A 26,047-nucleotide genomic window follows, 5' to 3' on the forward strand; every position below is an offset into this window, starting at 1 on the left:
TGCTCATTCATACTACTGCTGCTGGAAACAATCACTAATGATCATTTCCTGCAACAGTTATAAAGCATGTGTACAGAGTTTTAGACATTTGACACAGAAACAAACGTCCCCATTGGAAGGTTTTTTTCTTTATTCCCAATTTGGTGACAACGTATAATAATCTTTTTTTTCCTCATTTCAGTCTTGGTGTCAGTGGTCCCTCATGCTGCATTTCTATGCCCGGTCTGTATGGGCGTATGAAAGGATGATACTATGCCAAAATAAAAAAAATTTACTGCCTAGAGTTCCCATTTAAAGTTGCGTGTTACCACAAACATTACTGAAATGTGCATGTAAACTGCACTGCTGGTTTATTCTTTTTGAATGCTACCCTAACATGCTAAGACAAAGGATCTGTGCTGCAGCATGCCACAACCCATTGAAACCCAAGGCAATGGGCCTGATTACTCAAAGCTCTCTGAGGATTGGATTTCTTAAAAATCATTTGCTATCAGTTGCAAAATGTTTTCGGTCCTAGACAAGATCCATTCCAGGTTTCCTGGATCACCTGGGTTCTCCCATGATAGTCTCTCTTCTCCAATCCTGGAGAGCTTTAATAAATCAAGGCCAATGTGTTAAAAAAAAAGTTGTGTCATTTTTTTGAATACATTAAAGTGCACTGACAGCCAGCTAATATTGAATGGGCTCCATTAATAAAATGAATGGTAATGTAAACATATCATGCAATAGCATAATACAAAACAGCAAACAGGCCCTAAGTGTTATAAATTGTTACTTCTAAAGGTGGCACTTTTATCCAAGCAGTAATGGTGCACTTTAAAAGCTGGGTAAACAGGATTTTTGGTGTTTTATGGGTCTATTATTATTATTATTATTATTATTATTAATATATTAATTAACAGGATTTATATAGCGCCAACATATTAGGCAGCGCTGTACATTAATTAGGGACATCCACATGTTTTTTAAAGAATATATACTAATTGTTCTCTCCTCTTGAGCCAGCTGTAGATTCATCCAGAATGACATAGATGAATACAGATGACATAAAACTTGTGGCGTTTGGATATTTAACCTATTTTTAGCACCTGTAGCCCAGCAGTGGGAGCTATTTACAAAGAACTGCATATCACAGACTGCAGCTGTCTTGTTGCACCAGATCTTTGCACAGCTTAGAAAGATAAATGTCACGTATGAATAGGTTATATTCATGCAGCAAAAGAACTTGTACTCTGTTTGAATATTTAGGCAGCTGACAAAGTTTCCGAACTTAAAATGAGCTTTTATGATGACAAAGGGGAGTAATATCCATTACAGACACATTTCCTGATTGTACTGAACTCCTATTAAATACTGCCCACTGGAGACCTGAATGGGGAACAATTCTAACCTGTATGTTAAAAACAGCTGGGATAAGGAGCATGCACATGTGTGTGTTGTACCAATTCAACTTGTAAACTTACCAAGCTATGGAAGTACTAATAAATAATGCGAACATGTATAAATGAAAAGAGAAAAAGTACCATGAGGCCACTTAGAAATTTATTGTAAACTCCAAATGAATAAATCACTGTGTATCATAATCAATTTTCTGATAGGTGTGTTAAAGTAGCAAACTAGTGTCTGCTGGAAAGCTATCACATGACAAGGTGACAATGCAGAATACCAACTGGGAGGTGGCAGCAGAGCTTTGTCACCCCATACCCAGGAAGTTCATGAACAAGCATCTTCATATTAGGATCATAATATTTTTGTAGGAAGAGATAGGAGCACTATAGAAAAAAGGGTTCCCAACACAATACAATAATTAATTTTAATTTAACAATAAAATCATTTTTATTGTTACAAAATTTCAATCAATAATACAGTAATACAAAAACCTCTTCCCAAGCTGAGTTTTACCAGAGGCCTTAATGGTCGCTAGACAGGGTACTGCTACCAAACATATCAAATTTAAATTTTTGTAAGACCTAAAATTTGATATCTTTGGTAGCAGAACCTCTGGTAAAACTCACCTCTGTAGAGAGCTGTTTGTGTTACTTTGTATGAAATGTTTTAAATTTTTAACAATAAAAATGATATGTCTTTTTACCAATTTAATTATTTTAATGTGTTGGGAACCCTTTTCTATAGGGCTCCTATCTCTTTCCACATATTTAATCTTGAGATGTGGTACCTAGATGGTAAAGTTTAATTGGGTCTCTCTCTTAATCCAAAATTAGGATTGCTTTATTTAATAAAAGCTCCAAATTAAAAATGTTTTTAAATTAATTACATTCATTAAATTACAAAAAACAAAATACAACCTATATGAGATTTTAGTGATTGAAGTTCTTTATATTTTATGGATAAGGAGAGATGTTATAATCTGTTCTCAAGTAATCCAGGTACCGGGATATTAAGTGATGTTGTCCAATATCCCAAAGCCAATTGAATGACATTTAGCAGACATTTTCTTTTAACACGATGATGCCTGGGCCTTGTAAAGTGTGTTCATAATGCAATAGAAGCAGAAAAAAATCAAAGCAAAGTCAAAGGGATCTATTGCAAAAGTAAGCTCCAGGCACATGAAAGAATGCTCTACACCTTACACCAAGGCCATTTTAGTTTTATATATATATTTAAGTAGGGGGATGCTAGAACTAATTTTAGCTTTTATTGTTGTGTTTGTTCCTGTTACAGTTTTCTTTTACTTCTTGTCAGAGCCAGAGCCCCAGATAGCATTTAAAATCCTTGCTACATAAAGCCAAAAATGCAAATAAATCTCTTTACTAAAATCTGCTTAGCTACTGAAGATTACTGAGTAGATTTTTTTTTTCTTAGCAATTATTATTAACTGTTGTACCATTGGCCGATCACCCAGCAGATTTCTTTGGTAGATGAAGTTTGATTTCAAGCAGATAAAACCAGACAGGAATTCTAAACCTTCCAACTGATCATATATCTGTTTTCCCTAAGCACATTCCCCGATGCTTCAGAGATCCCATGATTGTTGTGGCATGACACAAACAACGGAAGAATATTATATGACAAGATAGGTCAGTGATTATTAGAGGATGTCTCTCCTTGTACCAAGTTATTCAGTAACTGACCTTTGAGATGATGACAGCCATTGCAAGGTTCTCAGAATGAGCGGCTACATAACCCAGCATCATGATTCCGGGAAGTCTCACATTACCCTTGCAGTTCCCAATGCAGTCTATGACGGCAGCCACTCCTCCTGCATTTACTATGAGCTGCGACAGCTGGAATTAAACAAGAGACAATGAGGAAGGACAAAACATGGAACATTTGTATGGTGCTTTTTTTCCCCAAGGGACTGAAAAGGCTTGTATGTTTTTGGTACTTGGACGAAACCCACACAAAACATAAACTCTTGCAAGGCAAAGAGTGCTAACCACTTAGCCACTGTACAAATTAACATTTTGTGTTTGCAAGCAGTAAATTCTCTATAATTATAGGACACTAAGGTGCTTCAAAGCAACATATACCAACGGAAAGGTAAAGGAAAGAGTTGTTTCACTGGCATTTCAGGTATGTGTGGGTACTGGTGGGTTGAACTTTCCACTGACAACCAGATTTCCTTGCTATGTCAAAAGCTTTTGTGCTTTCCCCCAATTGAGCTTCACTGAAAAAGGAGAATGTTTTTTTCTCTCACCATTTTCACATCAATGTAAAGCATATGCAAATTCCAACAGGGAGCAGCCAATTTGTTATGGCCAAGCTACCATCCGAAACAGAAATATAGGCACAAGGATTTAACTAACTGTGAGCGTAAAAGAAAGTTAGAGAAACTTCTCTGTGGTCCACCTCACCAGCACCCAGTTATAATAAAGTATCCGTTTTGAATAGATTGCCTTTACTAAGTATTCAATAAACTGCTGAAGAAAATACCCAATGCACGGGCAGCATACAGAATATTACAAATAGCAGAATTTATACAAATAGTCCTAAGCATACAATTAAACACATATATGGCATAAATTGTGTGCACGCCTGACCATCGCACTTATATGTCTAAAGGAATGTGGACAGCCACTCCACAAGGAATTTAGGGTTAATGCTTTGGCATCAATAGACATTTAGACAACTGTGCACTTCTTGTGGCAACTATTTGGCAACTATTTTCCTTTTGTGTTCCAGCATGACTGTGCCCCTGTACACAAAGCCAGCTCCATAAGGACATTGTCTGATGAGTTTAGCACAGAGGAACTTTAATGTTCTGCACAGAGCCCTGATCTAAACCCTATGGAACACTGCTGGGATAATTTGGAATGTCAAGTGAGAGTTAGATCCTCTCATTCAACATCAGTAGTTGACCTCAAAAAATACTTTTTTGTCTAAATGGACAAATATCCTTACAGATACATTTAAAAATTTTGTGAAAAGCCTTCCCAAAAGGGTAGAGGCAACATGTTATAGTTGCAAATCTATGATATGCCCATGGATTTGGATATGCAACAAGTTCATAAAGATGTGTTTGCTACAAACCTTTGGTCATTTAGTGAAACTTCAAGCAAACATGTCAACCTTTAAAAATGTTAAAAGTAAAGGACCTGGCTCTAGAGGGAATCCTTGTTCATCCGACATGCCCTTGTCCTATAAGTTGCCAATGAGAGAACCCTCATGGACAATGGCATGGCAGGTAAAAAGGTGAGGGGGGGGGGGGGGGGGGACAGGAAGCAATGGCAGGATAAGTTAATCATGATTGGGTAGGAAATACAGATGTATAAATGTTTAACCATAAACATCCATAAACCTACAAAACCAATGCACAGAGAGAAAGAGAGCTCAAAGAATTATCAATGATAATAACATGCACCTTATGAGTGTCTGCTCTTTGATTAGATTTTTGAAAGTTTAAAATGACTGCAATAAATAAAACAATCGATAACATATCCCTTGCACAACAATAGAAATGTCATAGAAAGGGCAGATTTTTCTGCATCCGCAAGGTGCCACAATTGGATTTTGGTCGCCTCGGCACACCATTAATTCATTACGACAACATATGACACACGGTTTAATGCCAATTTGTGCGGAATCCCTGTCAAATGGCGTGAAAAGGGAACGGAAGAATAGAGAAAGGGATTTATAAAACGGTGGGCTAAATTGTTGTGACATCTCTTAGATCCGCACCTCGCCCTGTGCCTTTGTATTAATTGGGGGGGAAGAGCATTGCAGAGACAATCATAAAGAGAGACAATGCAGAGCTCAGATAATTAATGGAAGCTACTGGCTGTTATACAGCCACGGAAAAAAAAAAAATAACTCGAGGATGCTTGCATTAATGCTTATTTATTGATTTCAGATCAGCAGCCACAAGTCTTATTAAGATCCCTATATTTCTTGGTGTTCATTAGGACTGCTCTGTCAACAAGAGATGTCAGCTTAGCTGCAAACCCTTGAGGGCAACAGGTCGCTTCACTGCAGCCCACAGGAGTCCTGCTGAGCCACATTACTGTGACTAGCAACAAAAGAAAGGATTTAAATATCCCGCACGCTAATTCATCTGATGATGACTCATGTACAAAAGGATTAAAGTATCATTTTAATTTGCAGTTTACTCCCTCAACCCACCAATCTAGCACTGAGTGCTGCTATTAATCCATTGCTGAGTTGTATATTAACGCTGCGTGTTGCTATTTGGAACACATTACCTCGGGTGTGTGTCGGGCAATTTCTCGGATTAGAGTGGCTGAATTTTTCTTGACGTATTCGTCGGGGTCCTTCAGGCATGTCAGGACGACGGGGAAGATTTCAGCCTCAACCACCATTTCTGCCAAATCCACTGAATGCTTTGCAATTTGACTGAGAGCGGACAGCACCTGTCGCTGTTGCGTGGGCAGAGAAAATGATAGTCGAGTTAGTTTTTGGCATGCAAAGCACATTTTTAAAAAAAAAAAAAAGCAATGGTGATGTAAAAAATGCAACAACCAATCAGATTTCAGGTCACTGTCTTGAGATCAGTAAAAGATTATTATATTAGTGCATTGCAAATTCCTTTTTGTACCTAAGAGTGTCCATAAATATGGAGATCATGTTTCTCTTTAACATTTTGCCATCTATACTCGTACTATGTTCGTTTAATAATTTTCTTCAATCCCAATCAAGAGGTGCAACAGAAAGACAGACAGCTGAAACTTCTTTCTTCTTATATATGGCAGCACTGGTCCAATCACCAAAACAATGGTAATGAGTAATGCAAACAACCAGAAGCAATGGGTTTTTTTTACTCCTTCATGATAAGCAGAAAACAGCTACTCTAGGTGTTTCTGAGCTGAGGATTCTTAACGCTAAAGTCTGTGTTTTTTTCTGGTTTCCAGAAGGTTTTGCATCCTCTGCAAGTCTTTGGGAATATAAATCTTTCTTCAAGCAGACCAAATGAAGGTCAAAGAGACGGGGACCATCTAAAACTATAATATATAAATTATACAAAATTTTAAAGCCATAAATTCTAAGAATGATATAATGTGTATTTAGAAGAAACCGAATAATTTTGAGTAGAACTACATGTGCATGTATGATTCCTGCCAGAAGATCTAATGTAATCCTAATAAATCTTTCGAAGCACAGGATTCCCACCACCAGGTAATACACTGCTGCCTATTATTATTATTATTATTATTAATATTATTATTATTGCTGATAACTTTTATTTATAAAGCACCAACATATTATGAAGCACTTAATTTTTATGTAATAAAATGAATGTGTATTATTATTTGTTTAGCTAAACCCCTAACCTGATACCCCTAAAACTGATGCTCCTTATCTACTGAACAGCCCTGATTTGTGACCATTATACAATGCTTGCCACAGGAATCACTGGTTGATTCTCCATGGTCTGCAAACATTCCCTCCTAAGTGAGATGGGGCTGTACAGCACAAGCATACCTTTCTATGCCTTTTCAAAATACATTCCTACAGCCTAGAAGAAGACACCTGCAGAGCCTGTCTAATAGTAAATGCCTTCAATGAATTCTATAAGCAGGGAAATCCTCTTCTGTACCCCTCTTTGATTCTAGTTTGTGACTGAAAACAGACTTTTCCCTGACTTCATTGTTACAATAGGCCTGATTTATTAAAGCTCTCCAAGGCTGGAGAGTAAAGCTGGGTGATCAAGCAAACCTGGAATGGATCTGGTCAATGATTTAAAACAATTGCTAACAAATAGCAACTGACTTTTAAGAAATCCATTCCAGGTTTGCTGGATCACCCAGCTTCACTTATAAGTGCATATAAGTTATAAGTGTATCCTCCTAAGCCTTGGAGCGCTTCAAAAAATCAGGCACAATATTCCAACTTTAGTATCTCAGAGGCTTGTAAGATCACATACACTGTGCAGTAGAATGGAAGCAAGGGAGCCTTGGCCAAAAAGTCAAGAAAAGTTGGGTCTTAGTATCAAAGTAAAATGTACAGATGCGAAATTAAACAGATGAAATACATACAGAGGAAACATTTGTTCCTACTGAAGGATTTGTTTTTCTGTCCATCCTGGTCTGTATTTTACCCACTAATCTCTCTGTTAGTTTGCTCTTTCCAGTATTCTTCCCAGACCCTTTTAACCAGGCACACCACCCGGCACTTTACAATAACCACCCGGCTGTTTTTGGATGGTTACTGAAAAGTTGGGTCACAATACAGAGCCACCACCTACTTAAGGCTTTTTCTCACCTAGCGTAAACATGAGAAAGCGTAAACATTTTTTTTAGAGAGAACACTGTATCTCCTTCTAACAGCATGTTCCATGTTAGCATATATATACACTGCAATACTGATTGGCTCCATGTGCTGCTTCTCCAGGTCTGAACATTGCTGTACAAGGAACTGCAAGAGGCTAAGAAACCAAGTGTTTATTCTTTCACATACCTAAAGACTTTTTTTATCTTCCTGGAAGTTAGTTTTAATCAGAGATGGTTACAAAAGTATAAAAAAAATGAATAAAAATGCTCTAAAATAAAGCGCAGGTGATTCTGGCACTAGTGACACTTTGCTAGCAGCAGAAACAGTAAGGTGCAGTTGCAGCTTTACTCCATGAAGTCACTGTGCTGATGAGACTCTCAGTCATTAAGACGGCAGAAGTGATTGAACAGCAAAGTTCAACAACAGAGGGAGAAACATCATAGGAGAAAGTGACTGTCTCTGAGACATATTTATTACGGGGTGAAGAAAATGTTCTCAAATATGGCATGATTTTTACATAATAATCACCATTTTCTGTTCAGCCCATATACAAAAGTCACCCCCCACTTGTAGTTTACTTATTTATAATTACTACAACTTGCCTTTTGCTGTACCCTGTACCATATTTATGACTTCCATATCTGCATATTTATCCCGGATTAGAATCTCAAAGTGTTAAAACAAAGGGGTCAATATAATTGCCAAGCAACCAGCATTTTCAAAAGGAAAGGTCAGCAATGGCAGCCTCCATGTCTCCCGCACAAAAGATTCCCTTTCATTCCTTTAGTGACTTGGTAGGAATTGCTGCACAGCAGCCAGAGGCGACTGTCCAAGGCAAACAGTTCATGAGAAATGAGAAATGCAGTTTTGAGAGCACTCAAGGCAAAGTGGAAACACAGCGGATAGCAGCAATGAAGAAACATTTTCTACTGGGCAATGTTAAAGTGAGAAAGATGACCTGTTTTAGCACGGTTGGCTGTTAACAGAGAACTGCAGGATGCTCAGACGGGCACAATAGCCCTGACCACCCCCAATATGCGCCACACATTGGGCTTCCTTCTGTTTGACTTAAACAACATTAAATACCCATATATACAATATAAATATCTGTCCCCTATAAACAATATTAAGTGCACAAACTTTTTCATTACACATGTACCAGACATCTGTTTAGTAGAAAGTCAAACTTTTATTAAAATTGACCTAACATATATAACTGCACAAATATTAGTGCTTTCCATGTAGTTTTAAACTGCAGGTGCTATGATTTTCTAAAACTGCCCTACAACCATGGCAATGGGGCTAATTACATATTGGGCCTGATTTATTAAAGCTCTCCAAGTCTGGAGAGGATATAGTTTTATTAGAAAAGCTCGGTGATCCAGCAAACCTGGATTGAATTTCTATTTGTTAGCAAATGTTTTCAATATATTCATATTTAACATTTAATACAAGGGTTGTATTTAATAACACTGCACTAATAATTAATAAAAGAGCATTTAAAACCCATTTTTTTAAACTTGCCTACCCTCTATCTTCTTCAGTCTTTTGAAACCCCTCACTACTTCCCACCACTACATATTTCCCCTCCTATTGTGTGATACTTCCCCTCCTCTTGGATTGTAAGCCCATCGGGGCAGGGTCCTCTCCTCCTGTGTCACTGTCTGTATCTGTCTGTCATTTGCAACCCCTATTTATTGCACAGCGCTGCCTAATATGTTGGCGCTATACAAATCCTGTTTATTATTATTAATAATAATATTACCTTCCCAGGAGAGATCAGTTTACACCCACTGGTATTGATTAGGAGGGGAAATACTCTCCCTCATAATCATTCAAATGACATAAATATGGTGCCAATCAAATGACTATTGTATGCTCCTTTTTACATCTAATGTGTATGGGTACTTTAGGATTTCAGTGAACCCACTGGTCCAGCTGGCAATATATGAATAGAGCTGTTGTTCAACATAGAGAAAGATCTGGGAACTGGCTGTTCTACAAATAATCATGGAAGCCCCTTTCTGAAGTCCTTGTTGAGTTTGAAGCTCAGCTCATTCAGCAACACCATGGCTCACCAGCTACTGATTGGGCTACCGAGGAGATATTACTATACACTTATACACTATAGGCTTCTACATTTACAAAAGGAAATCCATGTAAATGATGGAAAAATGTTGGTTTAACTTTTATTATGCAGAAAAACAGAACACATTGGGGTAAGTTATAAAAGGACTAGAGTGTTCACTTAGGTTGGTGAATAGGGTAAAGTAAAACACTTCTGTGTAAGGGAAATATAACAAACAACACATCTGAACATAGCAACCTATTTGCTCAACTTTGCAAAGAAAACACTTTCTACTCCTTTAGTAAATCAACCCTTTAAAGACTGACATCACTAGATGGGGGAGCCTGACTTTTGTAATGCCCGAAACCATGATTACAATGAATAGACTGCTTCTTTTAATATGAGGAAGATTTGCCAAGTATAAATTGTATATAACACAAAGTAAAACTGCCTGGTAGTTACACATTAACTGTAAAAAGAAATAAATCTATAATGAGTACATTTCTCCTTAAAAGGAATATATTACCTAAAAACACTAAACATACAAGGTAAAGGTTATGGTTGGTTGTTGAGTTTCCCTTTAAAGAGATTAAAGTTGTCTTTTAAGAAAAATATGTATATGTATGTATATGTATTGTCCTCTTCTCTTCCCATGTTGTTTGTATCTTTCTATCATTTGCAACTCCTAATTAAGTCTTTTTTTATATATCAAAGTTGTGTTATACAATTATTGATTCAAAATTTATTGAATACATTTTGTAGATCTCATGGTTGTTTTTCCTGAAGAAGCTAGGTAAATCTGTGAAACCCATCAAACAACTTACCATTGCGAACCAATCAATTGATATTGTATAGATTGTATACTTTTTATGTGATTATTTAAATAAAATTGTTATTTTTAGGAAAATATACATAGAAAATAAACATAGAAATCATGTAAAGATATTTGCCTAAAAAGTCCCTTGAAATATATATTTTTTCTTTCCCTATTTTTCTATGGTAATATTGGGATGTGGCATAATGTCAAATACTTTGGGCAAGTAGCAGATTTGCCACTCTTATTTAATGTACAGCGCAGGATATTTTGTTGCCACTATATATATATATATATATATATATATAATATATAAATATATATATGCTGGTATATAGTATTTTCATAACCAGCCTTAGAAAGTCTCTTTGATTGTAAATGGTTATTAAATCTGCAAATCATACAGTATGAGATTATTGTTTGAAAACAGTCCAATCTCTTGGGAATTTCATGTTGTGCGTGATAAGAATTCTTTTAAAAAATGGGCACTCCCATACAAGTCAGAAAACTAAGCTGAACTGATTAGAATACATTTTAAATATCCATCAGGTTCTTTTGTTTAACAGCCTGCAGCACATAAATCATTCACTTAAAGATGTCTGAAACGCCGCATTCTCCTTATAGAGATTTCACATAAACATGAAAAAAAATCATTCTTGAGGATTGTTGAGTCAGCAGGAATATATCATTGTCTATATAGTATTCAACACCATTTACACCCCAGCCTCATATCTATCAGATGTGTGTTAAAGCATTTGTAAATGTTTACCCATCTGTTACCAGCGTTAGATGTGAACGCACAACCCATATGCAGAAACTACAATTTAATCTGTTTGTATTGTTATGTCTAAAATATTGGGTTCATCATTCTTTAAAATATTATAAAAACAAATAAATAAAAACACAGCACATCAACACATACAATACAGACATTTAAAGGAGGAATCTATCAGCAAACAATACTGCACGTGGTTGCAGAGTTCACTGATCACATGAAGCATAGTATAAGTATAATCTGTGCCTAGACTACAAAGTTATATCATATTTCCCTAGAGTTCATCCAGACAGCAGCATCAAAAGCTCCACGCAGTTCTGTCAGAAAGTTGAATATTTACAGGATAACTCCATCTATTACAAACTTTTTATCTGGCTGCACTCAAAGTCGAAGCTGCAACATCAAATCATCAATGTTGCAAATAATGTCTATTACCTATGATGTTTTATTATGCCTATAGAAATTGGAGGGTCTGCAATTCCCAGTTAAATATAATCACATTTTTAGATATGTATGTAATAAGTCCCCAACTAATAAAAAGTTCACTAAGTAGTAGTGAATATTCCAAAAACATGCAGTCAGCTTCACCCCAACTTGACCATACACTGTGCTAATGACATATGCTCTATTAATATTAAAAAGGATTTATATAGCGCCAACATATTACGCAGCGCTGTACATTAAATAGGGGATGCAAACGACAGACAGATACAGACAGTGAAACAGGAGGAGGAGAGGACCCTGCCCTAAAGAGCTTACAATTTAGGAATGGTGGGGATATTAGATTGAGAGCCCCTTTGAAGGACAGTTAGTGATATGACTATGGACTTTGTAAAGACATGTGTTGGTGCTATATAAATACTGGTTAATAATAATAGTATTTATATAGACCAGGCATACAAATTTCATCTGCCAAAATAAAAGTTTAAAGATTCTCAGCTGGCTCCAGTCAAAATTCAAGACCCAGTATATTTGTAGGAAAACATGTAACATGTAAGTGTAACATTATTTGCAAAGCTAATTACTATGCTGCCCTGAATATACACTAGAAGGAACCTTTCACTACAAGGCCCCCAAAGATCTAATGTTCTACTGCTAACTACTTGTGCAATACTGACATGGATTCAAAAGGTAAAATGATTCCTGCAAATGTATATTTTACACTGCAATCTTTCTAAACGTCACACCAGTGCATACCAGGTAGGTATACATCACCTAACCGCACTTAAATATTTTACAAACAATTGGTTTTGAAAGAATCCAAAGGATGCAAACTTAATAATAAACAGTATTTATATAGCGCCAACGTATTATGCAGGGCTGTACATTAAAAGGGGGTTAGAAGAATTTCAGTATAAAATATAGAACTGCTATATATATTAATTTTAGTAAGATAAACATACCAAGAAGACCCTTAAACTAGCTAGAAATGCCCAATAAACTAATAGAGGTTTTGGAAAACTGAACTCAAACTTTCCTCACAGCTGTGCTTATATTTAAAAAATATTGGCAAAAAAGAATGGTTAGAGAAATAATTCTACATGCAATAAATATTTCACTGCTGCATTTCCAGGAACACATAGCAGAAACAGATCAAACAGTAATTGAAAGCAGTACCTTGAGTTTGGCATCCGGATTGAGAATCATCTGGGCTAAGTGGGCAATCGCTCCGGCATCCACCACGGTCTGAGCCAGCTCCGGAGAATGCTTTGATAGATCACTCAGGGCTGAAGCAGCAATCCTTTTCAGAGCGATTTCTGGCTCCTGGATACACAGCACTAGCAGGGGAACAGCTCCTGCATCCACCACAGCTTGTGACAGTTCTGCAGGTCCAACAAGAGGTAATTAAGTAAGTACGGGTGACTGACCCTTGTAAGAGCCATTTTTCAATATGACACACACACCAAAGGAGAGAGGGCAGGCTGGACTGTGCTGTCTGCAGATCTGCATTTCAAATCAGCCTCCTTAGCTCCTGAAGCCATGTGGACCAATCCCTGGCTGAAAGGGACACAGGTCAATAGTTGGGACCTCTTTTACATACACACATTTGGGGTAGATTAGGCTGCAAAAGCTTGTTATTCTACTTGGGGAGGGGAAGGGGGGCTAAGCAGATGTCAGCTGTTTAAGCCCAGACCCATCAGTGGGCAGCCATTTTATGCATGGATAGCTAGGTAACACAAAGCCACTACCGTATAGAAATAAAAATCTAATAAAAAAATATTTAAAAATGCAAAAAGTTTATCACCTGTTCTTTTTTCAAAATAAGTGGTTTATGGAAACATTGTTAAACTTACAAACATTTTTATATATATATATATATATATATATATATATATAACTATAAAAATATATATTCAATATCATTTGCTTTGTAACTGGATAACTATGTTATTTTGTTGATATGTAACTTGTCCTGAATACAAATTAGCTTTTATTACTATTATACCTTTTGTGTTTAATTTTTGCCAGAAGCAACACAAATGTATGTATTATGTAATGCATAATAAATTAAAATGAAATACAAAGACAATAATGTTACTTTGTTCAAGACTTACAAATGTGTTGAAAATAAATCTTTATAGTAAAATATAAGAAATAATAATTTTCATTTATTTTATATAGCTAAATATTACATTTACGTGTTTCTTCTCACATTTGTGTCATATTTTACTGTAATAAAGATGGGTAGTGCTAAAATTAAGAAGCTTTTATTTAAAAGAAGAAAACATTTTTTGGAAAGATGAATTAATAAACACAAAGAATATTTTATAGCAGTCCATCTAATATCGGTTGTTTTGTTTTAGTACAGAACACAAAAACAGGGTTAGGGTTAAATGATATCAACCACCGAAAGACAGCACCGCTATCAGCACTGCTTCATTGTCATTTGCAAAGACAGCGAAATCATGGTCAAAATTCTTTGGATCATGTGAAGTATTTATCAATGGTAATTACAAAAAAATAAATAATATAATAATATATAATACAAAAAATGTATAACTAGCATGACCTATTTCAGGTTGATATTAATTACTGTGTTTGCATTTCAAAGGTTAGTGTATATATATTTTTAGTTGGTCTAGGAAAGACTTTCTCAAACTTTTTAACATGGGGTAACCCTTGAAATAACTTCAAGGCCCGCAAGGAACCCATTCCATAATTACCATATCCACACCCCAATGTACATTAATGTAGTGATCAGTGGGATATATATCTCTTACATTGCTGGCCGGTGGGAAGAATATCACCCTTACAGATAGCCGAAAAGATCATTGGTGTCACTTAAACTGACCTGAGAGGCACAAACTACTCAAGAAACTACTCAGGAAACCTCTGGTTAAGAAACACAGATCTAGATCATAGTGAAAATAAAGTAGAAGCATTTTAATAGGTAATATTTGATTGTTATAGTCTATTTTATTGGTTGTCGATGGTAGAATAATCAAATTACTGCTTTTATTTTTTTTTTCTTGCTAAAATATTTCATGAACAAGTCAAGGCCTCAGCAATGAAAAAAAATGTATTTGCAGCAAAGGAAAATAAATGATTTTCGACAAGTGCAGGATAATGACTCATATCATCCTCTGTGACACAAAAAGTCAGTAAACTCTGTTTCTAGATATAGTATATAGCAAAATGACCTGGAGGTTACACTGCAGCTGCATGTCATATAAATATATTTCTGTTGCATTTAGTTTTTGTAATGGTTGTCATATACAGTCACTGGACATAAAATAGGTTAGAATTATTGCAATATTACATAAGACAGTCACTGAAGATGACATAATGAGGTTGATTTAATAAAAGAATATAGATTGTTTACATAGTAAAGTGAAATATTGCCTTGCAAGGGCTTAAAAAATGAAATCAAGCTCTGTAGACTTCAACCATCCAGTTACATGCAAGGAAAAATCTAAAAGTTTTTTTTAGATTTGATCATGGATGTTCAAAGTAAACTATCACATATGTGAATTGTCCCTTGCAAGGTGCTGTGATGATAAGTTGGTCGGGGGTGATCTTTAAACAGATCCGAAGTTTGCACTGAATTGCCTGGTGTGACCAGTTTTCTGTAAATTAATCATTTCATTAATTACAGAGATATTGTAAAATTTAAAAAGCAGCAAATGTTCTACCATGCTTATAGTAAATCTGGACTGAAACTTACACAAGAAATAGCTATATTATTATAATATTATTCATAATATTAAAAATAATAATAAACAGTAATTAAAGTGCCAACAAACATATTACGCAGCGTTGTATATTAAATAGGGGTTGCAAATGACAGACAGATACAGACAGTGACATAGGAGGAGAGGACCCTGCCCCGAAGAGCTTACATTTTAGAAGGTGGGGGAAGTATCACACAATAGGAGGATGCTAAATGCATCTATGTTTATGGACTTTGCCTGCCAAAGGATTTATTTTTATATCTCTTCATTCTCAATACCATAACTGGACTCACATTTCTAAGCTTGTTCAGGCCTTTAGAAGGCTTTCTTTCATTTGACAGGCGGTAGAAGGTGTTATTTTTGGACACCTAAAGAAGCGTCCATTGTCCTTTCCACCTCCGTAAACTTGAAATTGTGCCGCTTGCAAGTGTTTTTAAGTGTTTAATAACAAGCAGTTTCAAAAACCAAAAGTTAAAAAAAAACCTAGTGCCCTACTGGGCTTTTGCAGCAATTTGCAAGTGCCTGCATGGGCGTTTGCAAACGAAAAACCAGGGAGTGCTGCTTGTTAACTCTCCTAGTGTTTGACAGGAGAAGTAAGTGCCGTGGTAAAATACCATTATTCTGGTGAATAAGGATTCACCTATGATAATTTACCTATAAGAACAAGCATAATTTGGAAAAAAAGTGGAAGGGGAATACAGAAAAGCAAATAATTCTGGAAATAGAAAGCAAAACCATTATTTTTAACAAACTGAGACATTCACACATATTTTTGTGGTGGAAAATGTGCAAATGGGGGAACTTTGGCTTTAACCAAAGAGAAGAACAAAATGTCTGTAGAGGTGCTTCTCAGCTACCCAGTTTGCTAGTCACTGTTTGCCTTGAAGTCAGTCACAACAGACAATGTTATAGATAATCCTTTGTATTGCAATAGACCGCAAAAGTAATGTCTGAATCATAAATGTGACTGACTCTTTTTTAAAAGTGCGGTTTCTGTTCCTATCCTGTTTTCTATTACAGACGTACAAGATCTTGGCAACACCTGTTCTGACATCCTGCCACAGTGATGAGCTGATAATAGAATCATAGTGATCGGGTCTATGCAGAAGATTGCTTTCAGCATGTTCGAAGTTTATTGGAAAAATGTGATCACTGGTGTAGAATGAGCATGTATTTGGAAAATCATGACCCCATGTTTCATTAAATGACAGCAGCTGCTAACTCTTGAAAATAAAATAAAACAGTAAGTGAACCATTTTATCCTTCAAAGTGAGGACTAATAGATAATATTAATGGATATAAAGTGTGGGTGGTAGAATGATGTGGTGGATAATAATAGAATAGTGGATATTAAAATCAGTTTCTACTCACATCTTGTAAATAACCTGAAGAACCCTCAAACTCATGGTGCTTAAAATGCAAATCTGGTTCACCTATTTTAAGCCCATGGACCTGTCCCTTTCCTGTACCTCCCTATTGGCCAACTGAAAGGTTTCATTTCATTAGAAATCATTTCAGAGTATATCTTATTCATGTGGTTTAATTTAAAAGTGTTGATGTCATTGTTTTGTCGTCCTGTCTAATCACCAAAGGCAGACTGGCACTGGAATGGCACTTGGCAGTATCAGCTGCTTCTTTGAAGTATGTGTTCCACTGTGAAATAAATCCAACCTCATAAATCCAAGGTTCTGTGTTATTCAGGCCTATTCACAATTAAGTGATAGGATCTCTTGATAGGGTAACTCCTCACTAACAAGCTCTCAACTACTGTTCTACATGTTTGCAGGAACACTGAAAACTAAACCCCATTAAAGTTTTAGTGTAGAAGAACCAAAATTCCCTATTTTTAAAATGTTTTAACCAGGCAGGTCATTATTGCAGAAAGGGACAGATGAAGACCATTCTGAAAAAATCCATACCCGTCTGATCGCTCTGAGAAACCTGGCCTGCACAGCTCAGCTTTGATTGTCAGGAAACCTGGCAATCCCAGCTTCCCAGGACTATATGAGTTACCTCATCCCGGCCATTCAAGATGGCTGAAAATCAGAAAGAGGAAGAGATGAGGGACGAAAATTGCACCACCCTGAGACCGAACAGGGACAGGTGAGTAAAGCCGGGTTTAGTTCTGCTTTAGGTCAGTCAATGTTGGAGCTTACACAGGGTAAAAAATCTGCTGCCCTCCATCATGTGACAAAGTTCTGGTCTGTTGATTGGCTGCTCAGGCTTCACAACTACTTTTTGGGAGTAAGGAACAATACTACTCTGCACTCCTGCAGAGAATTGAGGGACCACTCCAACGGTATCAATGGGTTGGATGAGGGTGTGTCCTAAGAATCTGTCACTCTGCCCTGAATTGGCAAATTAAAGATTTTGTTAGTAGCCCACCAGCTGCACTTACCTTTCAAAAACTACTTCACCGCCCTGTTTGCCTATCAGCACTTCTAGGTGCGAAATGTTACTTGCCAAGATGAAATGTTTACTACATACCTATATGGCTTGCTTCTCTTTAGCAAAGAACCTCTCTATATATTATAATTTTTCATGATTTTCATTTTTTTTATTGAACATGCTCAGGCTTGTCATCTTGACTTTGTTTGGTTACAAATGACTCATTAGCTTGTTTTATACATTTGTGCTAAAGGTTTCAGAAGTTACTTTTTAAATTTAATCATTGTGAAATGGCAAAAATTAGACTTCACATAGAAGCTAAGGGGAATGGTAACACAGATACTCTCAGAATGAGTAAATGTTCAAAAATGACTAAATGAAAGCTCCCTTTAAAAGAACAGCACATGGGCATATAGCAGTATATAAAATGCGTTTAGAGTGTTTGAAGGGAAACTATAATGCTTGGAGGTCATTTTATTTTATAATATAATATTTTAAAATAAAAATTCAGTATTGCTGCTGATTTGCAGCTTTTTATTTGGGATCCAGGCCCGGAGAGCCCTGGAAGGAATGGGTGGGCCAGGCACTCCTCTCTTGTCCAGGACAGAAATTGAGGATGGCTCTGGAGCACCCGGCTGATAATAAAAAAGGGCACTGGGGGTTGCAGCCTGAGGCCAGGTGGCTCGGGTGGACAGGTTGCTAGGGGTTCATTGAGCTATGAGGAAATTGTGCCTCTCAGGTCAGTTACCACTGGCATCAATGATCTTTTTGGCTATATGTAGACATTTCATAGTCAGCAATGTAAGAGTGTGACTACATTCCAATAGTCAGCAATGTAAGAGTCATTCTTCCCACTGACCATCAAGCTAGGTTACTGTGAGCTGTGGATATAATACAGTGGGGGTTCTGTCAGCCCTGAAAGTTATTTCAATGGTTCCATCAGGTTAGAAAAGTTGAGAAAGGCTGGTCTAATGCTAGGAACAACAGGGTTCCCATCCCAAAAACTGATAACAACAGACACTTTGCCTGACCTAAGCCAACAGGATATATAACTTATGTGTTATGGCAGGAACCTAACTCCTGCTGATTTCCAAAATATAACATCTCCAGCACTACTTTAGACACTTGTAAATCTTTCAAACAGCACACGCCTAGTGAAGTTAGCTCAAATATGTGCTGCAAAATCTGAATGTTTCTGACAGCTCAGACATTATAAAATGTTAGCAGATGTGCTTCATATAGCAGGGATACTAATGATGCCAATTATTGCTGGAGTTGCACTTTAAATCCATAAGATTGTGTGCAGAAAATGACAGACTAACCCTGATCCAAAGCCTAGCTGAACTCTTACATTTTATTCTATCCATCAGTTTCTCTGTGTTTTAATATAGCTATATGTTTATGGGATATATCTGAATCATAGTTTCCGTCAATGGGGGTGTGGAAAAGCTGTAACCTTTGCCTACATATTTTGAACTGAAAGGTGTCCTACAAATTATAGTTGCAAGGTACGGGAATATGTGTGCAAGCTTTTCTTTTTGCTATGCTATGTTTCATGTATCACGGAACCAGTCTAATAAATGGCCATATGTGTCTTTTTAATGAGAAACAATTTTTTTGTGAACCACATTGAGTGTGCAGTTTATTTTCTTTCCATGCAGTGAAATAATTTCCCCTTGCGTTAGCCATATTAACAAGTCCTTCTGCTGAGGTTGTGAGTGTTGGCACACAGCCAGCCCCTTCAGTGGGTACTGGCGGCTCACACAGGTGTACAACCTCTGGAGAGTTTCAGAATGCTGTATCACACAAGGATATAATCACATTCTATGACCTTTGAACTGTGGCAGAGCAATTCTGGAAAGCCACAGATTACCATAAATACCCACGGCTGACTATATAGAACACCAGTTTTTTTTCCTTTCTGCTGCGGCACAAATGAGATTAGGCATAATCCCTCTGTTTCTTGTAAAGTTCATATCCATGTAAAACCTATAGCCCAGAACACCACTTCTGCAGTCCATCAAGCATGCTAGCCCAATGGATTTACAGCTTTAACTGTAGGTTTCCATTAGACAGAAACTGAACATCTTTGCTTCCTGTAACAAAGCTTCCCATTGTGATCCGCAGCATCTGTTAGCAGTGAGCTGCAGTTGGAAAAGAAACAACAGTTTTCAAAAAAATCACTTTGATTTTGTAAAGATAAAATCACACTAGACATTCTACTTTGCTTTAATCTGCATAATTGGTAATTAAAAGGATGTTTTTTAACTGGAATTCTTTTCATACTATAACTGAAGTTAGTTTAAATATAAATTTTTAAATCCCTCAACAGTACTTGTCTCACTTACCTTTCTGACCTGATAGAAAAATACACCCCCATACACTCTCTTCGCTCCTCCAATGACCTACTAATGACTTCCTCATTCATAACCTCATCACACGCACGGCTCCAATGTCTAGTGCTGCCCGCCTCTCTGGAATGGTCTCCCTCGTTCTTTTTGGCTTGCTTCTACCTTCAGCTCATTTAAAAGCGCCATTATTACCCATCTTTTCAAACTTGCCTACTCATCTTCTTCTGTCTCTTCAAACCCTCACTACTTACCCACCATTCTATATCCCCCTCCAATTGTGTGCTGCTTCCCCCACCTCTTAGATTGTAAGCTCTTCTGGGCAGGGTCCTCTCCTCCTCCTGTGTCATTGTCTGTATCTGTCTGCCGTTTGCAATATTATATATATTTAAACTAACCTCAGTTATAATATTAAAATAATTTAAAAACGTTTTAAATTTTTAATGCCTAACTAAAAGTTAAAGCTATGCGATCATCAGTGGTGTCTCCCCCTCCTGTAAGCAGATTTAAAGCATAAAAGTGACAGGATTGTGCATTGCAATAGGCCATAATTCCCTGACTCTCCTGGACCTTCTTTAAAAAGCAGTACCACAAAAAAAATGAAAACTAAGAATTTCGTTTTTATTGATTTAGCCAGGTTAATTTTTTGTAGAAGGGACTTGATGCCTAATCTCTATTTTCTTTTAAATATTGCTGAGCTGTGCATGCATACGGAGCCAGGATCTCTTGAGTATCATAGAAAAGAAGATGGCGGTGCTCTTGATGGAACAGGGACAGGGGAGTGTATTTAAAACAAAATTGTGAAAAGGAAGGTAAGTGTAATTTACTTCCGAAGGGACATCACCTGTCCATTCTGCAGTAAAGGACCTGCCTGGGTGCAATTTTGAAGGGTAAGGTTTTAGTTCCACTTTATCTGACTTCTGCTGTGAAGGGGACAGCAAGAACCTGATAAAAGATATGTGATGGCATTATTAGGAGCAGTTTCAAAAATATGTATTCTACACACCGGTAAGCCGAATGAATGTGTTTCTTATTTTTTGCCCAGTATTAGTTTTAAAGGATATCTATACCAATAAAATAATTTAAGACCTTTGAATATCTTTCTTGCTTGTGCTGATGTAAAATCACCCCACATAGAGTTTTTGTTTCATTATATTTTATTGTAATATTTTTTATGTCACAAATTTGATGAGGTATGCAAAACAAAAATAAATAAATCTGATATCCGGCAGTCTTGGGCCACCTTGTTAACAGTAAATAAATACTCAGTGCCGCACTCTTACCAATGCACTGTGTGACTCAATGCACAATGTTGGCTCAAGCAGGTTATTTACAGGACAGGTGGGAGGGGACTACTGACTTGGAAAATAGGCACAGCCAAGCACCCCCTTGTCTGCATTATTATTAAATATTATTAATAATAATAATATTAATAAGAAGAAGAAACAGTATTTATAAAGCGCCAACATATTACGCAGCGCTGTACATTATATAAGGGTTGCAGATGACAGACAGATACAGACAGTGACACAGGAGGAGGGGAGGACCCTGTCCAGAAGAGCTTACAGTCTAAGAGGTGGAGAAGCAGCACACAATAAGAGGGGAGAATATTCCAAACATAACTCACACACAAGTCACAAGACACAAGTCATGGCAGCAGCAGCAGCAGCAAAAAAGCCTAATAACTGGACCAAACAATGGTAAAATTGCTGCACTGAGAAAATATTTTTTTACTGTTAGCATATTTATTGGTGTTAGATTGTTTCTAGTTTATTTGTACAGTTATTCATTTGTCATGGGCTTGTTGATACCATAGCATACATATTAGCATGCATACACTGGCAAATCTTTTTAAACTTTTAAGGTGGACTCCCACTTAAAAAAAATCATAGAAAAAACGGTGCAAACTGTTTCTTTGATTGGCTGCTGCTTAGTCTTAACATGACTATTCCTGTCATAAATTTACTTTAACAAAAAAAATATGAGAGGGGCAATCTGTAGATATGTATGAATATATAGGACAGGGTAGGGTTCCTATAGAGGTTGCTAGGGGTTACTTAGACAATGAGTAATTTATCAGGTTAGTTTACATGACACCAATGATCTTTTTGGTTGTCTGTAAGGGTGACATTCTTCCAACTGACAACCATGCTAATGTACTGTGATCTGTGGATATAGTAGTTATAACAGGGGCTCCCAGAGGACCTGAAAGTTACTTTGGGGGTTCTCCCGTGTTAAAAGTTTGAGAAAGGCTAATTTAGAGCATAGATATGGTAAATACAGAATCATTGTTTTGGCGCACCAACCGTGTAGCCTCTAACCCAAAAAAATGAATCAAATGAATACATATATTTACACTACTTATCTGAATTTAAATCCCATGTCTCACGTTAACATAAATATTAGGCGGATAAGTTTAAATAAAAATCTTGGTGGGACACTTGGATTCTTTTTTTTGCCGTTTGTGTTCAGCAGACACTGTGTAATGTGAAATGGGCAATGGACAAGGACAGCTGTAGTCATGCTTCTATGATAAGAAACACAATTTGAGAAAATGTATACTTCAAGAGCAAGTATGCTCATATATAAGAAACAGATCACAAATATTATTCACAAAGGGTTATTCAACCGTCCTGCCTTACATTATCCTGACGAATAAAAAGCATGGACAAAAAAATGAATCTTATTGAAAAAAGGGGGCAAGGATTAGGCTATGTTTTTGTTTTGTTTTTATGGGGGGGGGGACAAGTATTTTAGTATTAACTTTTTAACACTCAGAAGAAAGTACTGCACACATCTTTTTGCTGGCTAAAAAAAATTATTTGCAGGGGAAACTTCTATGTTCCTTTTCTATGGAGAAATTGAAGTGCAAAGTAAATCCTGTGTGCATCTGAAATTGTGGATGAGCTGCACAACTATCTGCTACTGATAATGATGGCTTGCTGTTTTCCCTTCTCTTCCTCAATGGAATGTGCTCATTTATGATGTTGCCATTTATTTTCTTCTTATTTCTTACCTTTACCACCATCTCTACTACCTCAGCATTAAAAAAAACTTTACAGAGGGTCATACTGGATGAACTGTATTGCTATGGGTTCAAATAAATCTGTCACAAACTCGCCTATCCATCTTGTTCTGTTTTCTAAAACCCTCACTACCTCCTGCCATTCCATATTTCCCTTCCTATTGTGTGATACTTCCCCGACCTCCTAGATTGTAAGCTCTTCTGGGCGAGGTCCTCTCCTCCTCCTGTGTCACTGTCTGTGTCTGTCATTTGTAACCCCTATTTATATACAGCGCTGCGAAATATGTTGGCACTATATAAATCCTGTTTAATAATATTAATAAATAGTAATAATATATTTTTTTTAAACTAACTTCAGTTATAATATTAAAAGAATTCCAATTTCAGACTGAGGATACAACAAAAATGTAGGAGCAGGGAGCTTTAGTGAAAGTTGTCACAATAGTTAGTATAAACTATAAGCAGGGTTGGTTCTAGGATGGAACAAACTGGGCAATATCCTACGGCAGAATCAAAGAGGCATCCTGGAGCTTGGAATGCTTTGCATTTAGAGCCCCCACTTCTTATTTGCCCCATTTTATCTTAAACTGTTCTTGAAAATTGGCAACATTAATGTATCCATCCTAAAAAGCAGCAGAGAGTTTCGGAGGTATTAGGGCCAGCTACAGGCAGCTTTTACAGAAAAAGACAACACCTTTTAAAAATAGTTTGGGGCATATTTATAAAGCAGTGAATGTCACATTCACCAAACATGTGTACTAGGAAGATATACAGTACCTGCAATGTATATTTTTAACTAAATCTTTTTCTTAAACGTTTTTGTAAAATACTGATTTTACCTGAAATACTGATAAAATACTGATTATGCCTGACCTGCCTCTTTCATTATTGGGTTTCTTTTCTTTTAATAATTAAGGCTCTGCATCACATGTGGACATTATCATGGGCAGCCTACATGCAAATACAGTCTGCCTAAGAATGTCCGCTGCTTCAGACTGACATCCATCAAGTATTTTGATATTTGCATAACGTCTGCCAAGAGAAAGCTCACTCCTTGCTTCAGGGCTAAAGGCCATTGAGAGACGTACTAAGTGCTGTGTTCTTATCAGGAAGCTTTGTATAGCACTCTGCTGGCCCCTCCTACCAGCCATGATCTCTCATCATTGCATTAAAAAACACCCAGACCTAGTAAAGTTACTGGATCTAAAATAAGGCATGTAATGAAAAAAAATAATAATTTTGTTGATTAGAAGGGCAAAGGCAAAATTTAAGCAGATTAAACTTTAAACTTAAATAAGAAGCATGGTGAGATGAAAATACATAACTAGAAAAAAACATTTTACAAGGTAGGAAAGTTTACAAGCTGCATCTTGGTGGCAGCCTACCTGCATTATGTCGTGCGACACATCCCAAAGCCCAGGCTGCGGCTTCTTTTACACCAGGGTCAAAGTCTTCCAGGCAAATCACCAACATATCCACGGCTCCACAATCCACTATTGACTGAGCTAACTGAGGAGAATGCTTGGCAACAGCTCGGAGCACAAACGCTGCAGCTTTCTTGTAGAACCGCTGTGGGGAAAGGAACGGCCAAAGTTATTACAGCAGTTTAAATAATCTTGTATGCAGCAGATATAATCTTATGTCATACCTAGCAAGTTCTGTGTGATATTCCAGAATCATTTGTATCAGCATACTAGAATTATTTTCTACTTCGCCAGAAACGTTATATAAACTTCCTAATAGTTACAAAAGGAAGGATGTCACACCACTCATCACCCTGAGTGGGGGTAACCATCACTTTTGCATTGTTAGAACACATTTTGGCCTGGAATTATGCATAAGGCTCACACCAGCCATGAGGTAGCAATGTATTTACTGCTTCCTTGTGCAAAGGAACCGCTGCCTCACGGGGACGCTACATGTAGCCTCTACCAGTGGCAGTTCCCTAGAGAATGGGGGCGGTAGTGAGGGTTACCGGAACTACTCCTTGCTGTCAGCTGTCAAATGTGCAGACACTGCTTCTTTAAATTGTTCTTCTGCATTGCAAGTGACCATTGCAGGAGCCCTGTGGGATCCCTCAATCTTGAAGCAGATCTGAACCTGCCCCATGGGTCAATTCATAGTAGGCTCTTATAGGGCAGCCTAATAAAGATTTCTTTAACATGTAAACCAGCTGCTATATATGTATTTACTCTGCATATTTAGCTGTTTGCCTGGAGCTCAGTTGAAATGATCAAATCTTGGTTATGGTTTTTGGCAGTGTGTCTGGAATATTATTACATAGTATTTATATAGCACCAACATATTATGCAGCGCTGTACAAAGTCCATAGTCATGTCACTAGCTGTCCCTCAATGGGCTCACAATCTAATGTCCCTAGCATAGTCATATGTCTTTATGTCTAAGGTCACTTTGAGGGGAAGCCAATTCACCTAACTGCATGTTTTTGAATTGTGGGAGGAAACCGGAGTACTCGGAGGAAACCCACGCAAACACAGGGAGAAGCTGAAAACTCCATGCAGAATCCAGCGCTGCAAAGGCAGAGTTCTTACTGCGAGCCATTGTGTTGCCCATAGTGTGTCTGGATTGGAAAATACCCATTTTTTAACAGAGGGGACAGAACACATGTACAACTGGGCATTTAGACATTTATATACACTTGGCCTTTAAGTTAATCAAAGCCTGCATAATAAATATCTGGTACTTAGACAATTTTTTTTTATTGCAGCTCTTGTCATTTTTATTAGCCACATAGTTACAAAAAATACCCA

General features: G+C 37.1%; 1 protein-coding gene across 2 annotated transcripts in view; it reads right to left on the bottom strand.

Annotated features, from left to right (window-relative positions):
* SPAG6 (sperm associated antigen 6) overlaps positions 1-26,047 on the bottom strand; it is a 105,117-nt gene that overhangs the window by 32,864 nt on the left and 46,206 nt on the right. For both annotated transcript variants that reach the window (XR_011920946.1, XM_072412736.1), the window contains exons 4-7: positions 24,662-24,845; positions 12,961-13,166; positions 5,661-5,834; positions 3,093-3,245 (exon numbers count right to left, since the gene is read on the bottom strand). Coding sequence is in view for 1 of the 2 variants with exons in the window: in XM_072412736.1 (XP_072268837.1) it covers positions 3,093-3,245; positions 5,661-5,834; positions 12,961-13,166; positions 24,662-24,845 (717 nt within the window). In the remaining variant the exon portion in view is untranslated. The remainder of the gene's footprint in view (positions 1-3,092; positions 3,246-5,660; positions 5,835-12,960; positions 13,167-24,661; positions 24,846-26,047) is intronic.

This window comes from Pyxicephalus adspersus, chromosome 5 (genome assembly GCF_032062135.1).
Source record: "Pyxicephalus adspersus chromosome 5, UCB_Pads_2.0, whole genome shotgun sequence".
Taxonomy (NCBI): Eukaryota; Metazoa; Chordata; class Amphibia; order Anura; family Pyxicephalidae; genus Pyxicephalus; species Pyxicephalus adspersus.